The 13,178-nt window shown below is 36.4% G+C and overlaps 1 protein-coding gene across 48 annotated transcripts in view; it reads right to left on the reverse strand.

Annotated features, from left to right (window-relative positions):
* The window catches only part of IGSF11 (immunoglobulin superfamily member 11), a 446,505-nt gene that overhangs the window by 229,613 nt on the left and 203,714 nt on the right, over window positions 1-13,178 (reverse strand). For 46 of the 48 annotated variants that reach the window (XR_010155729.1, XR_010155724.1, XR_010155730.1 and 43 more), the window contains 3 exons: window positions 9,027-9,190; window positions 7,417-7,624; window positions 5,004-5,159 (listed from right to left, as the gene is read on the reverse strand). Coding sequence is in view for 32 of the 48 variants with exons in the window: in XM_016941705.4 (XP_016797194.1) it covers window positions 5,004-5,159; window positions 7,417-7,624; window positions 9,027-9,190 (528 nt within the window). In the remaining 16 variants the exon portion in view is untranslated. The remainder of the gene's footprint in view (window positions 1-5,003; window positions 5,160-7,416; window positions 7,625-9,026; window positions 9,191-13,178) is intronic. The other 2 variants (XM_054680928.2, XM_016941703.4) reach the window with 1 other exon arrangement.

Genomic DNA, 13,178 nt, shown 5'->3' on the forward strand with positions numbered 1-13,178 from the left:
GAGGCTTACCCTAAGCACCTTACTCAAATTTGCTGCTCCTCATCCCCTAACTAATCTGTCTTACCCTGATCTAATTTTTCCCCACAGAACTTTTCACCTTGTAACAAATTCTGCAATTTACTGATTATATTCCATCTCCACCCATTAGAATGTAAGCTCTACAAAGGGAAGAACATCTATCCTGTTCAGCAATGTATCTTCAGCACCTAGAACAGTTTCTGGCACCTGATAGGTGCTTAACAAACATCGGCGGGAGGGAGGAAGGAAATTTATGCAAGTTACAAAAGGTTAGATAAAATCAAAATCTGAGTTTAGCAAGATAGATTTTAAAAATAGAGGAAAGGCACACATAAACAGTATTAGGAATGAAAAGGAGACTACAGAGTTTAAAACTTCGTAAGAGAATAATGATGGTAATTTAAATATTAATATTTAGTAGGGACTTACACATGCCAGCTGCTGTTCTGCACATCTTACATGCTTATTCATTCAATCTTTATCCAACCATAAGTTAGTCACGATGATTGTCTCCATTTTACATATAAGAAAACTAAGACACAAGGGCACATACCCAGTGATTCCTGGATTCAGGGTTCAAAACTATGTCCACTGTCTCCAGAACTTACACTCTTACATACATTATTCTGTTTTTGTATAGAGAATTCTATGAACATCTTGATGGTGATATGTATAACTTGGACAAAAAAGACATTTTCCAGAAAAATAGGGTAGAGAAAATCTGTACCATTAGAGAAATGAAATCAGTTGTCAAAAATCTACCAAAAAACATAAGAGCAAGGCAAACTTTCATAGGCAAATTCTATAGAATCATCATGATGCCCAACTTATTCATATTATTTCAAAGAATAGAAAAAAGGAAAAGCTGCCAAACTCATAAAATTATTTGGTATTATATGATACTAAAATTGAACCAGGACAATAGAAGACAGAAAAAAAACCCCATAGGCCATTCTCACTGGTGATCACTGATGCAAATATTTTATTATAATATTGGCAAACCCAATGGAACAATTTATTTTTAAAAATCACAATCAAAGAGACTTTATTCCATAAATGCAGGGATATTTTAGCAATAGAAAACGTTAAATGTAACTTATTTATTGAAATTTGGTCCCAGATAATTATTTGTTGCGAGGGCTTTCCTTGTGCATTATACAATTGTTTTTCTTTCTTCCCCAGCTTTATTGAAGCACAATTGACTAACAGAAATTGTATATATTTATGGTATATATTTTGATATACATATATACTGTGAAAAGATTACCACAACCAATCTAATTAACATGTCAATCACATCACATAACTACCTTTGTGTGTGTGTGTGTGTGTGTGTGTGGCTGGGAACAGTTAAGATCTCCTCTCAGCAAATTTCTAGCATACAATACAGTAATGCTAAATATAGTCACCATACTGTACATTAGATCTCCAGGATTTATTCATCCAGAATAACTGTAACTTTGTACCCTTTAACCCACATCTCCCCATTTCCCCCACTCCCCAGCCCATGGAAACCACCATTTATTCTCTGTTTCTACCAGTTCAACTATTTTAGACTCCTCATTGTCTATCTGTTTAGGCTGCTATAACAAAACACCATAAACTGGGTATTTTATAAGCAACAGAAATTTATTTCTCATAGTTCTGGAAGGCTGGGAGCTCCAAGATTAAGACCCCAGCAGATTCAGTGTCTGGTAAGAGCCCATTTCCTGATTTCCAGATGATGATGTCTTCTTGCTGTGCCCTTTCAGGACAGTTCTTTGGGTGGTCTGGGACCAACTCAGTTCTTCCCACTTTCTTGCTTGCCGTTCTCAAGAATAACTATAGAACATGCTGGGAATGCAACATCCTGAGTTAAGAAGGAACTGACTGGAACACCTCAGGCTCTGTTCCAGACCCTCCTAGAAACAGGATGTCCTTCAACACTTTAGTGCAGTGACACTCAGGTATAAAACTCAGAGTGAGCTGCTTTCCGGGTTCTCTCAGCTGACGTGCAAGTGGACATGTGCAGAAGCTTTTCTGAGCCTTGGGGAACTGGCTTTCAATGAATGCTAGGCTTCTGTTGTCCTTTGCTGCCTATTAAATAATAAATCCACTTCATGAAACTTGTTTTGTGTATGAATGCTGTGTCTCACCAGACTCGGGCAAGTAACCAGTGCACAGTAAACTTGCTTCACAGTCCTTACTTGGTGAAAGGAACTAGTTAGTGCACTGAGTCTCTTTTATAAGGTTGAAGACATCATGCCTTTTTACCACTAAGTACTTTAGTGAATACTTCCTAAGAACAAAGACACATTTTATGTAATGACAGTACACGTATCAAAGTCGAGAAATTTAACTCTGATCTAATAGTATTAGCTAATCTATAGTTTATATTCAGTTTCATCAATTATCTCAACCATGTCCTTTATAGCTATTTCTTTTCCTGTTCAGATTCTAAGCCAGGATTCTTCATTACATCTAGTCATCTTAACCCACTTATGCCCAGTGTTCCATTATTGGAACGCTAAGCATGTGGGAGTTATTTACATCCTACTGCTCAAGGTCATCGCCAAGGTCTGATTGCAAAAAATAAAAAAATTGCAACCTCAGGGTTAACTCCCTAGTCTTTTTCAATTTGAACAGTTTTGCCTTCACATTTGTTTGTTTGAGGTTTCCTCATGATGAGATTTAGGTTATGTGTTTTTGACAGCAATATCACAGAAATGATGTGTCCTTCTCAGTACATATATTAGGAGGTACGTGATAGCAGTTTGTCACAATATTGGTGAAGTTTACTTTGATCACTTGGTTAAAGTGGTATCCAACAGGTCTCTCCCTTACGAAGTTATTTTTTTGTCATTAATAAGCAATTTGTGGGGACATACTTTGTAACTAAATAGGCTGCTTCCCATCAAATTTTTGCTGTTTTCACCTCAATGATGATTTTCTAACTCCATGATTCCTTGTATACACATTAGTTGTCATCATACTGTGAAAAAAAACAGCTTGCCCTTTGACCCCATTTATTTATCAGTAGGGATTTGGTGATTCTTATTTTATTCTATGGACTATATGTTTAATGTTTGAATTGTCCTAGATTTGGCCAGAGCGAGTTCCCTCAAGCTAGTCTCTACATATAAGAGAAATTCTAATCTCAAAATATTATTCCTCTGTCACCAATCAGACTTCCGGGATTCACTTTCCTGGTGTCAAATATTCTTTTTTCAGAAAATGCATCATGAGTTTATATTAATAATTGTAAACATAATTAGTAAAGTAAATCTTCTGAAAAAAATCTAAATTATTTTGGGGCAATATTCTATTTTGAGATCAACTTTATTAATATGGATATCAAGAGATAAATTTAGATTAAAAATATTACCATTTAATGTACATGATTAATAGATATGGTTATCCAAAGTAACTTTGATAATCAATCCAGAGTTTATAAAAGACAAAGTTTTCATCCGTGTCATTCAAGTTCACTTTTATACCTAAAGTTGCAAAGAGTATTCAAGTTGAAAAAAGGATATGATATCAAGAAATCTGACTGATATACACTCATCCAGAAATAAAGAGGTTATGGAAGGCTCTTTCTACAGCTATTTCTCAACTTACATACAAATAACCACTGTCAATTGTTCATTTAAAATTCCAAACTCCAACCAACATTTCACAGAGATATTATAAATAAAAAAAGAAAATACTGCCACAGAGGACCTTGAGGATGATACTCCTTTATTTTTGTTTAAAAAAAAGCAACAAGGGCCCAGAGAAGTGAACTGTTACAGAAACAGTGGAAAATCTAAAATTTGAATATAGTTTTCAGTATGTCAAGAAAAGGGCTATTTTAATCATGTCACTTACAATGGTGAGATTGACAAATCATTCCACAAAAGCAGCTATTTAGCCAACAATGTGGCTGAAACATTTAGCAATGAACAACAGTATTGCAGGAATCACCCTTAAAGTAATAAAAGTTATTATGTTGAAAAGAAGTTTTTTTTTAATGATGAATTTGAGGCTAGGTTAATTAAAAGACTATTGTAAGGTCCATCAATATTTGCTGGGATTACTAGCGGAAATTTATAGGCTCTTAAGAGGCTTGTGGCGCTGGCTCTTTAATGTGAATAATTTTACAACTTAGGACTTTCCTTTTCCATGACAGGCGTGGACTGTCAATATGATTCAGACTTACAAGGCATAATTAAGGTTGTTTGTGGCCTCTCCATTAACTGCTAACACTTTATGGTTAACTTTCAGATTTGTAAATCTACCCTGAGAATACTACAAGAAACATTTTCTGTATTAGAGATGATGTAATACTCGAAGCTGCTAAATTTCATTTTCTTGAACGAGAGTATTTTATAATAAAATTCTATATCTTCCCCTCATTTTATTTGACAAAATCTCTTCAATTTTTTAAGGATGTCCTATTTAAAACTAAATTTAAGCAGCTGGGTTTACACGTAGAAATCATCCATGACCCTCAGTCTTCCTCCATTATTACCTGTTTGGTGTGACCAATTCCTGGATCTCCTGTGACCTGAGGCCTTTTCCTTTACTCTTTCTTATCTTCCTCCTCTAACCAGATTTGAGGCTGAAAACAGGAGGATCAACCCTCCTGACACTATGCTCACGTTTCTCCTAGTAAAATAGGCAGCTCTACCTCAAGCAGGAAGTGTATTCTCAGATATAAATTTCAAGGATTGTCTTACAGTTAACACAAAGAAGCTATCATTTAGGTGCTTTAAATCTTCACCTGAATGGGAACAGTTTCCATATATAGTTACCACTGGATGAAATACATTTCATAAAGGCAATATAGAGAAGAGAGAGAAAATGTTTTATTCACTTTAAATTTGAAAACACAAAATGATCCAGAAAGCTTTTTCAGCAGTTATAGGGTGTTATTTTTCAAAACCTATTAAAGTTAATTACTTTTTGAATATTACAATTGTCCATGATAACTAATAAAATGGGTAAAGCAGCACTGTACATACCCTGAGTAGCTGTTGGAGGTAGTTTGAGGGTATTGTCTAACTTCTCCCAAAGGTAAGTTGGTCGAGGAATGCCTTCCTCTGAGCTACAGAGCAGGATGACATCGCTGCCAATATCCTGGGATCCTTGGATTTGGCAGTGTGGGGCAGAAGGGGGAACTATAACAGGAAGAGTAAGCAATAAAGTACACATTTTACTGTGAGCCATGTGATGATGGAGGAGACATCAACATTCAGTACACTGGACCCTTAGATTACACTGTTTTGGGAACATATACCAGGAGACAGACTCACCGCCTGAACCCAGAGGAGGCATGTACCAATTCACGAGGCTTAGGCACAGGAGCAGGCCTGCAGCTTTGGTAAGCAGGGGGCAAATATGTACAAAGGGGCTTCACTCTTTGATTATAGTTCCAAGGTATCTTAAGATCTTCCTTTCACTCTGCTTCCTCTAAAGAAGAATTCTTAAGATCCATTGTATCAACATGTTGCTTTTAAAAACATTGCTGAAAGAAGCCACTTTTCAAGATTTCAGGGAAAAACAACCATTATCCTGCCCTGGCGAAAACCACTTTAACAAGGCCCTTTGTTACTTTACAAACAAAAACTGGACAGACCCACTTTATACCAAATTCTGCTTTATGGTGGGGAAAGTTAAACTAAGGTTCAGGTAAAAGCAGAGTGGATAATAATGTAGTGGACATTTCACAATCATTAAGACAGGACACAAAAAACATGGAACAAAAATTACCAAAAAGAACACTAAAGGAAGAAGGTGGTGATATATAGTAACAAGGAAAAAAAACAAAACAAAACCATAAACTAAGCCCATGGCTTGAAGTTTCATGCTGGGGAATACAGATGGTAGAGTTTAAGTCCAATTTATGATTTATTTGTAATGCTAATGACTTTTCAGTAAATATGTTCACCCTTTCCCAAATGAATAAATGAATGAATGAAAAAATGAATGCAGAGTATACACAGGAATCAGGAAAAAAAAGAGTGGGTAGGGGAAGAGAGAACAATAAAAGGGTATAGGTAGGAAGAGTAAAAATCTTAGAGAATCCTAACTACTGCGGTGGGGCAAACTAATCTTTGGTTGCCTTTGTCATTGCCACTGTGATGCCAGGAAGAGAAACCCAAAATAATTCTTTGGAGGTAGCATTAATTATAAAATAAATTAAGGGCTTTTTATCTTCTTTTTAAAAATGATGCTGAGAAGTTAAGTCTGGACAAACAAAAAAGAAATAAGGTTGGATAATATGGGAAGCCAGTCACCTAACTTACAGGTCTAAGTATCAGAATATTTAATTCCATTAGCACACTATACTCGGTACTCAGAGTATTTTATAATCTATACAATTTTTAATATAATACAATGAATATGGTTTTGAGAATAGAAATCCCCGACTTGGTCATCAGTTTTTTTATTCTGTTTGAAGGCTGGGAGAAAAAGGCACCAAAGGCCGAGGGAAAATGACAAGAATTCCCAACACCTGTATTCTTAAGTGACTCAACAACAACGAAGGAAAAAGAAAGCGGGGGTGGAGTTTGACAAGGACTGCGGGAGTAGATTCTGAGACTTGAGTAGGATGGAGGAGAATCAAGAACATCAACCTTCTCAAAACGTCTTCCATCTCCCCAGATGAACTGAGTTTAGCCACCTCTACCACAAGTATTCATTTAGAAAGCAGTATTTTATATTAGAGACAGAAGAATTGAAAAATAAAACATGCTTATAATGGATATTAGTGTGAGACAGTCTAACAACATGGTGTAATGGAAAGAGCGCTGGTTTGAGTAAGGAGATCTAAATTTTAATCTAAACGTTGTTGTTTATTTTCTATGCAATCTGGGGGAAAAAAAAAAACCTAAATCTATTTGGTCTCAGTATTAAGGTGATAATATGATTTATTCTTCAAACAAGGATACTTGTGGGAGTAAAAGGAGGTATTATTACAATTATGCCAGGACAACACGTGCAAGCCAAGAACTGTGGTGATCCTACTCAGTGTTACACAGATATGAAGTAATAGTATTATTCTCACACATGCTAAAACTTCTGCTCTGTACTAAAATAAGTCATTCTTGATTTAATTTGCTCTCAACAATAAGTTCTGTCCTGTAGAAGCTTAAGAAAAGTGAGAGACCACTTCTGATGGTATTTGATACCATCTTTCTTCACCTTCAGAAGAAAGTTATTAAATAAGTAAGTTTTAGAGACCGCCGGAAATGAAGAAAGGAGGGGGAGACTATCTGTAAGAAGCATGTAGAAGCAGAGAAGAGATGGAACTGAGAGAAGACAGAAAAAGAACATAAGCAGACTGAAGGTGTAGAAACAAGGGCAGAAGCAAGTATGCTTGAGAGTAGCTTCATAAGTAAAGCCCAAACAGCCAAGGACTCTTGTGTCACTCACCTAACACTGTGAGACCGGTGACCCCAATGTTCCTGCCCCCTATGTCTGGAAGGTTGTTGACCAGGCACTGGTAGGTGCCAGTATCTGATAACTGAGTGTTATTAATGAAGATAGAGACATTGGTAGCTGGCATGGTGCCTGTAAATCCTACCCTACCGTGGAACCGGGGGGCACCATCAAACATCTGTCCACCCTGATACAGGATGACCTGGAAAAGAAAGCAAAATAAATAAACTGGCCACTCTATCCTCTCCTAGACACAAAACAATAACTATTTGGTAGACAGTACCAAATGCTGCACCAAACATTGGAAAATTTTATTTCTAATATGATAATTATCATCAACTTTTTTTTTACAGTATTTGTTCATAGGTATCTTGGAGTTTTAAATTCTCACATAACAAATTAGAATAATATTTTTTCCTTACCTAACACATCAGAACATAAAAAAAGTCTTTGCTGCTGCCCACCCTACTATCAGTTCATAAATATTCTTACCAGTTCAAAAAACTGATTCCAAAACAAAAATTAAAAAATATTAGCACTGCCATTCTCATGCTTATTAGGTCACACAATGATAGATCATAGGTACAGACTGAATGTAAATAAATGTCACAGAAGGGAAGTAGAGTTACAAGTCCATGATTACTGTTCTTATGTCAGCCTCTACTATCAAAGTTAAGTCTTCATGGAAGACTTAGAATGACATAACAAAAAGCCCTTTGGGCTGCGAGTGAGGGACTCAGTTCTATTCAAGCTCTACCTGTAAATGTGTTTAGTAACTCTACTCAAGCTCTTTCTTTACTTATTTAACTCCATCCTTGATTCCTAAAATAATAAGTTTGAACAAAATGATCTTGAAGGCAGAGTCTAACTACAAAAATTCTATGAAGAAACAAAAGAAGCTTCTATTTAATTTCATATCAGAAAATTTAGCTTATCAAGTATTTTGAGGTAATAATAATCTTACTGAAGGAGAAAAGCTCCATTAACATTGTAAATAAAGGTGTAATCATTATCACAATTCATTAACTTCCTGAGCATTATTTTCTGCAGTGAGTTCTACAAATTATGTGTCTTTTTCCTGTAATTGATACAGCTTACTGGGGAGTAGCTTCCATTTTCATGTACATTCTTTCATGTACACATTCTATTAATAATTTATATGAGACTCTTTGAGCTCGCTAACATGGCTAGTCATGTTTTACTTTAAAATACTAGTGAAATTAACTTAAAAAAAATCAAGTACTACAACCTAATGTTACTTCCTTACTATTATCACTATCTTTTAAAAGTATGCTCTCAACAATCTGTGATGGTGCCAGTCCCTTCTGGTCAAAATTGCCTATTAGCAATGTTGTTGATAAAATTACAGGCTCCTACATAAAACTCTCAGAAGGATATTCTTAACATCTGTTACCTTTTTAAAAAGAGGATAGCCTCTTCTGATAAGTGACTGATAGGGCAGAGGAGTAGGCCTTAAAAGAGTACACGCACATTGACAATGCCACCTTATTCTCGAAACCAAAGATGTACTCATGATGCTTCCCTACCAACCTCCTCTGAAAAGATTAACCTTTTAGAGGTAGCACAGGATGCAACAGAAATACCTGTTCAGGTTGGTTGGCATTGGAGAGAGGAGTGACCATCCAAATGACATTGAGGTTAATGAGGGCAGCGCTGGTAGTGAAAGTGCAGGGCAGGACTGCTGTCTGACCCCGGGCCACCTGGATACTCCCAGGGCTCTCTGACACTTCCAGGGATGCTGCGACACCTACAGAAGAAGGAACAGGGAGGTTATATGCTCGCCCTTTCCCGACAGTCCAAACTCCTTCAGGAAGGTTTGCGTGTTTTATGTTATCACATTATTATTGATTATGCGAACAGACTGACATGATAGTCTTACTAAACAACTGCTGACCAGTCACTGAGTCAAAATAATAAAAATGGTTCATCCCTTTACCTCCTGAAAACTACAATAGAAAAATATTAGAAGCTCTTTACTATCTTTTGGAAGATGCTATCTGATATGTGGCCAGATTCAAATACGACACAGATGAATTCAACTGATGGGGTTTGATGAAAGATTAAAAATAAACTGAATTTTCAAAGTGTTGTTACATAAGCACACTGCAAAATTAAATGCTTACATATAAATTTAACAAATCACATAAATCTAACAAAATATGTACAGCACCCATACAAGAAGAGTATACAATGCTAATAAAAGAAATCAGTAAGACTAAATAAATGCAGAGATATGTAACGTTCATGAACTGGGAGAGTCAATCTTAAGATGCCAATTGTCCCTAAATTGATCTATAGATTCAGAGCTAGCCCAGTCAAAATCCCAGTAGTCTTTTTGCAAATGTTGACAAATTCTAAAAAATATAGAAAGACAAAGAACTAGAATAGCCAAAAGAATACTGAAAAATAAGAACAAAGATGAAGAATTCACACTACCCAATTTTAAAACTTGCTATATAGCTGTAGTAGGACAGTATGGTACTAGCTTTTTAAGGATAGACATATAGATAAATGTCACAGGGTTGAGAGTACTGAAATAAATCTTTATATTTATGGTCAAATGCTTCTGAATAAAGGTACAAGACAACTACATGGGGCAAAAATAGTCTTTTCAACAAATGGTGCTGGGATAATTTGATAGTAATATGCCAAAATTTAAATATTCTGAATACAAAATCAACAGAAAATGATCACAGACCTAAATAAAAATCAACAGAAAATGTTCATAAACCTAAATCATCATAACATACAAGTAGTCAGCAATTTCGTTTACTAGGAATCTACTCAAGTAAAATGAAAATGTATGTCCACACAACGACTTATCCATGAATGTTCATAACAGCATTATTTATATCATGTCCTGAAAAGGAAATAATACAAATATCCATCAACTGGTGAATGGACAAACAAAATGTGATCTATCCATACAACAGAATACTGTTCAGAAACAAAAACCATCAAAGTACTGATACATCTTACAACATGCACGAGCCTCCCAAAACATATTTCTCAAAGAAGCCAGATGCAAAACACTGTATTCCATACATATAAAATGTCTAGAAAAGGCAAATCTATAGAGACAGAAAATAGATTAGTACCACCCGGGGATACACAGGATGGCATAGGGACTTGTAAATAGACTTACTGGGACTTTTTAGTGATGGAAAACTAGGTTCCTGTGATGGTTGTACAACTCTGCAAGCTTAAAAGTCACTGATTTTTTTTTTTTTTTTTTTTGAGACAGTCTCGCTCTGTTGCCAGGCTGGAGTGCAGTGGCACGATCTCGGCTCACTGCAAGCTCTGCCTCCCAGGTTCATGCCATTCTCCTGCCTCAGCCTCCCAAGTAGATGGGACTACAGGCGCCCACCACCATGCCCAGCTAATTTTTTTGTATTTTTAGTAGAGACGGGGTTTCACCGTGTTAGCCAGGGTGATCTCGATCTCCTGACCTCGTGATCTGGCCGCCTTGGCCTCCCAAAGTGGTGGGATTACAGGCGTGAGCCACCGCACCCAGCCAAAAGTCACTGAATTTTATACTTCAAAGGAGTAATTTTATGGAATATAAATTATATGTCAACAACACTTAAAATTCTAAAAAAGAAAACTGATTCACCAGAGCCAACTCATGGGAAGTCAAAATAACTGTTATCTCTTCTGCAAAGCCTCCTCCCTGGGATGATGAAACAGTATGGAAATAACAGTAGATCAAAATAGGCCATGGAGACCCTACAAAGAAGTTATTTTAGATCATGAAAAATACATTCAGTCTATGACAGTATCTCAAACTGTTTTACTTTGAAGTGATAGTATCTCAATTCTCCCAAAAAAGTAACAGAATAACATACTGTTATGATTACAATTAGTTTAAAAAATAAACATGCATAACACCTTCCCTGTACAGAACGTCATATTCTTCACGTATAGTCTGATGATGTTCTCAGGAGTTAAATTTGCAGAATAAAATGTTTCATAAACTGTGATAGAACATAAAGCATTTGACGACATCAGGAAAAGTTTCTAAGATAAATAACATTAGGGGAAGTCTCTAAATTTTAAAAAAGAAATTGAAAGAACCTCAGCAATTAGTGACAGAAAGGGAAGGTTACTTGATCATGGAGCAGGCAATGAACAGAATGAGTTATCTCATAAGGTAGAAGTGGGTTAGAGAATCTATTTGTTATAGTGATATGATAAATTTAAAATAAATGCTGATAGAGATGTTTTTAAGAATAAGTGTGGAAGCCAAACTGGTGCCGAACCTCCATCACTGCCTTCTTCAGACAATACTCCAAGGAAGAGGTAAAGGAAATATAATGCCAACTTAAACTATACGGGATTGTAAGTACCCTCCACCAGCAATTCACTAATTTCAAGCTTAACTCAAACAATCTTTGATACAAATTTTTTAAAATGACCAATATGAACTAAGAATGAAAGAGAAAGAGAAAGCAACTGCAACAGGGTGAGCAGAGGACAAGGAGCTGTGCGGGACAGGGCTGGAAGCCAGGGAGGCAACAGGACGGCTGGCACAGAGCAAGCCTCTGGGGCAGCAGAAGTTGTGAAAGGCCAACTTCACTTACTTCATGTTTTTACATAAGGTCAACCATAAAATCTCACATTCTGAAATAGCTGAAGAAGAAATATTCTAGATGAGCTGCTTTCAGAACTTGCAAAGGTGTAGGTTTGAAGCTGTACAAATCGGGTTTAAAATGTGGTACTTTCATCTATTTAGCTGCATGTCCCCAAACAAGTAACTTAATCTCTGAGTCTGTTGCTTCATCTGTAAAACAGAGCGAAATATTATCATCACATCATACAAGGGGTATGATGAGGGCAGTACCAGACGCTGAGGATGACTACCACCACCACTACTATTGCTAGCTAATATTTAGGTCACACTGACTACACCAAGTCCACATTAAGCTCTCTCTACATATAATATGTATTTTATATATATATATATACACACACACACACACACACACACATATGTATACACAAACTCATTTAATCCTATAAGGTACTTACTGACATTATTTTCATTTTACAGAATAATAGAAAAACAGAGAATTAAAAATACAGCTCAAGGTCGCACAGTCGCAAAGCTAGGAAGTGGTAAGGTCTGGCTTCAAACCCAGGCAGTTAGTCTATAAGGAACACACACTTACTACTACACATAACTCAATACACAGAAATCATTCCATATGTGTTTGCTGTTATTATTATCACTACAATATTATATGATGACAAACTTTAAAACTAGAATGGACTTTTACGTAAAGGAGTTAGAAACTCCTTCTACTTCCTGCTTCTCAATCTGCGAATCAGTTTCAGTCCGCCTCACCCTCATCTCCCTCTCTCCTGTCAGTTTAGAGGAGTTTATCTAGGACCAACCCTGCACGTGAGCTTCAAATACCATCTGCTTGGCCCCCTTAGTGACCTTATCATAGACTTCCCCCTCCCATAACTTCAACCCCTTTCTCTGCACTGGAGACTTCCTGATAGCATTTAAACATCCTCAAGTACTTAAACTGAAAACAAAATTCCTACTTCCCTACACCCCACAGTCCTCACCAGGGAGGCCCTAGCTCTCTGATACTTCACGTTAATCTTTTTGAAAGCACTGTCTATAGTCCCTCCACAGAATCTATTCCTGCTCCATAGTCTTCAATCTACTTCTGCCCCAATCATTTCTTAAAAACAATTTTCCCTAGGCTTCCCAGATACCTCCTTGT

Source organism: Pan troglodytes, chromosome 2 (assembly GCF_028858775.2).
Source record: "Pan troglodytes isolate AG18354 chromosome 2, NHGRI_mPanTro3-v2.0_pri, whole genome shotgun sequence".
Lineage (NCBI taxonomy): Eukaryota > Metazoa > Chordata > Mammalia > Primates > Hominidae > Pan > Pan troglodytes.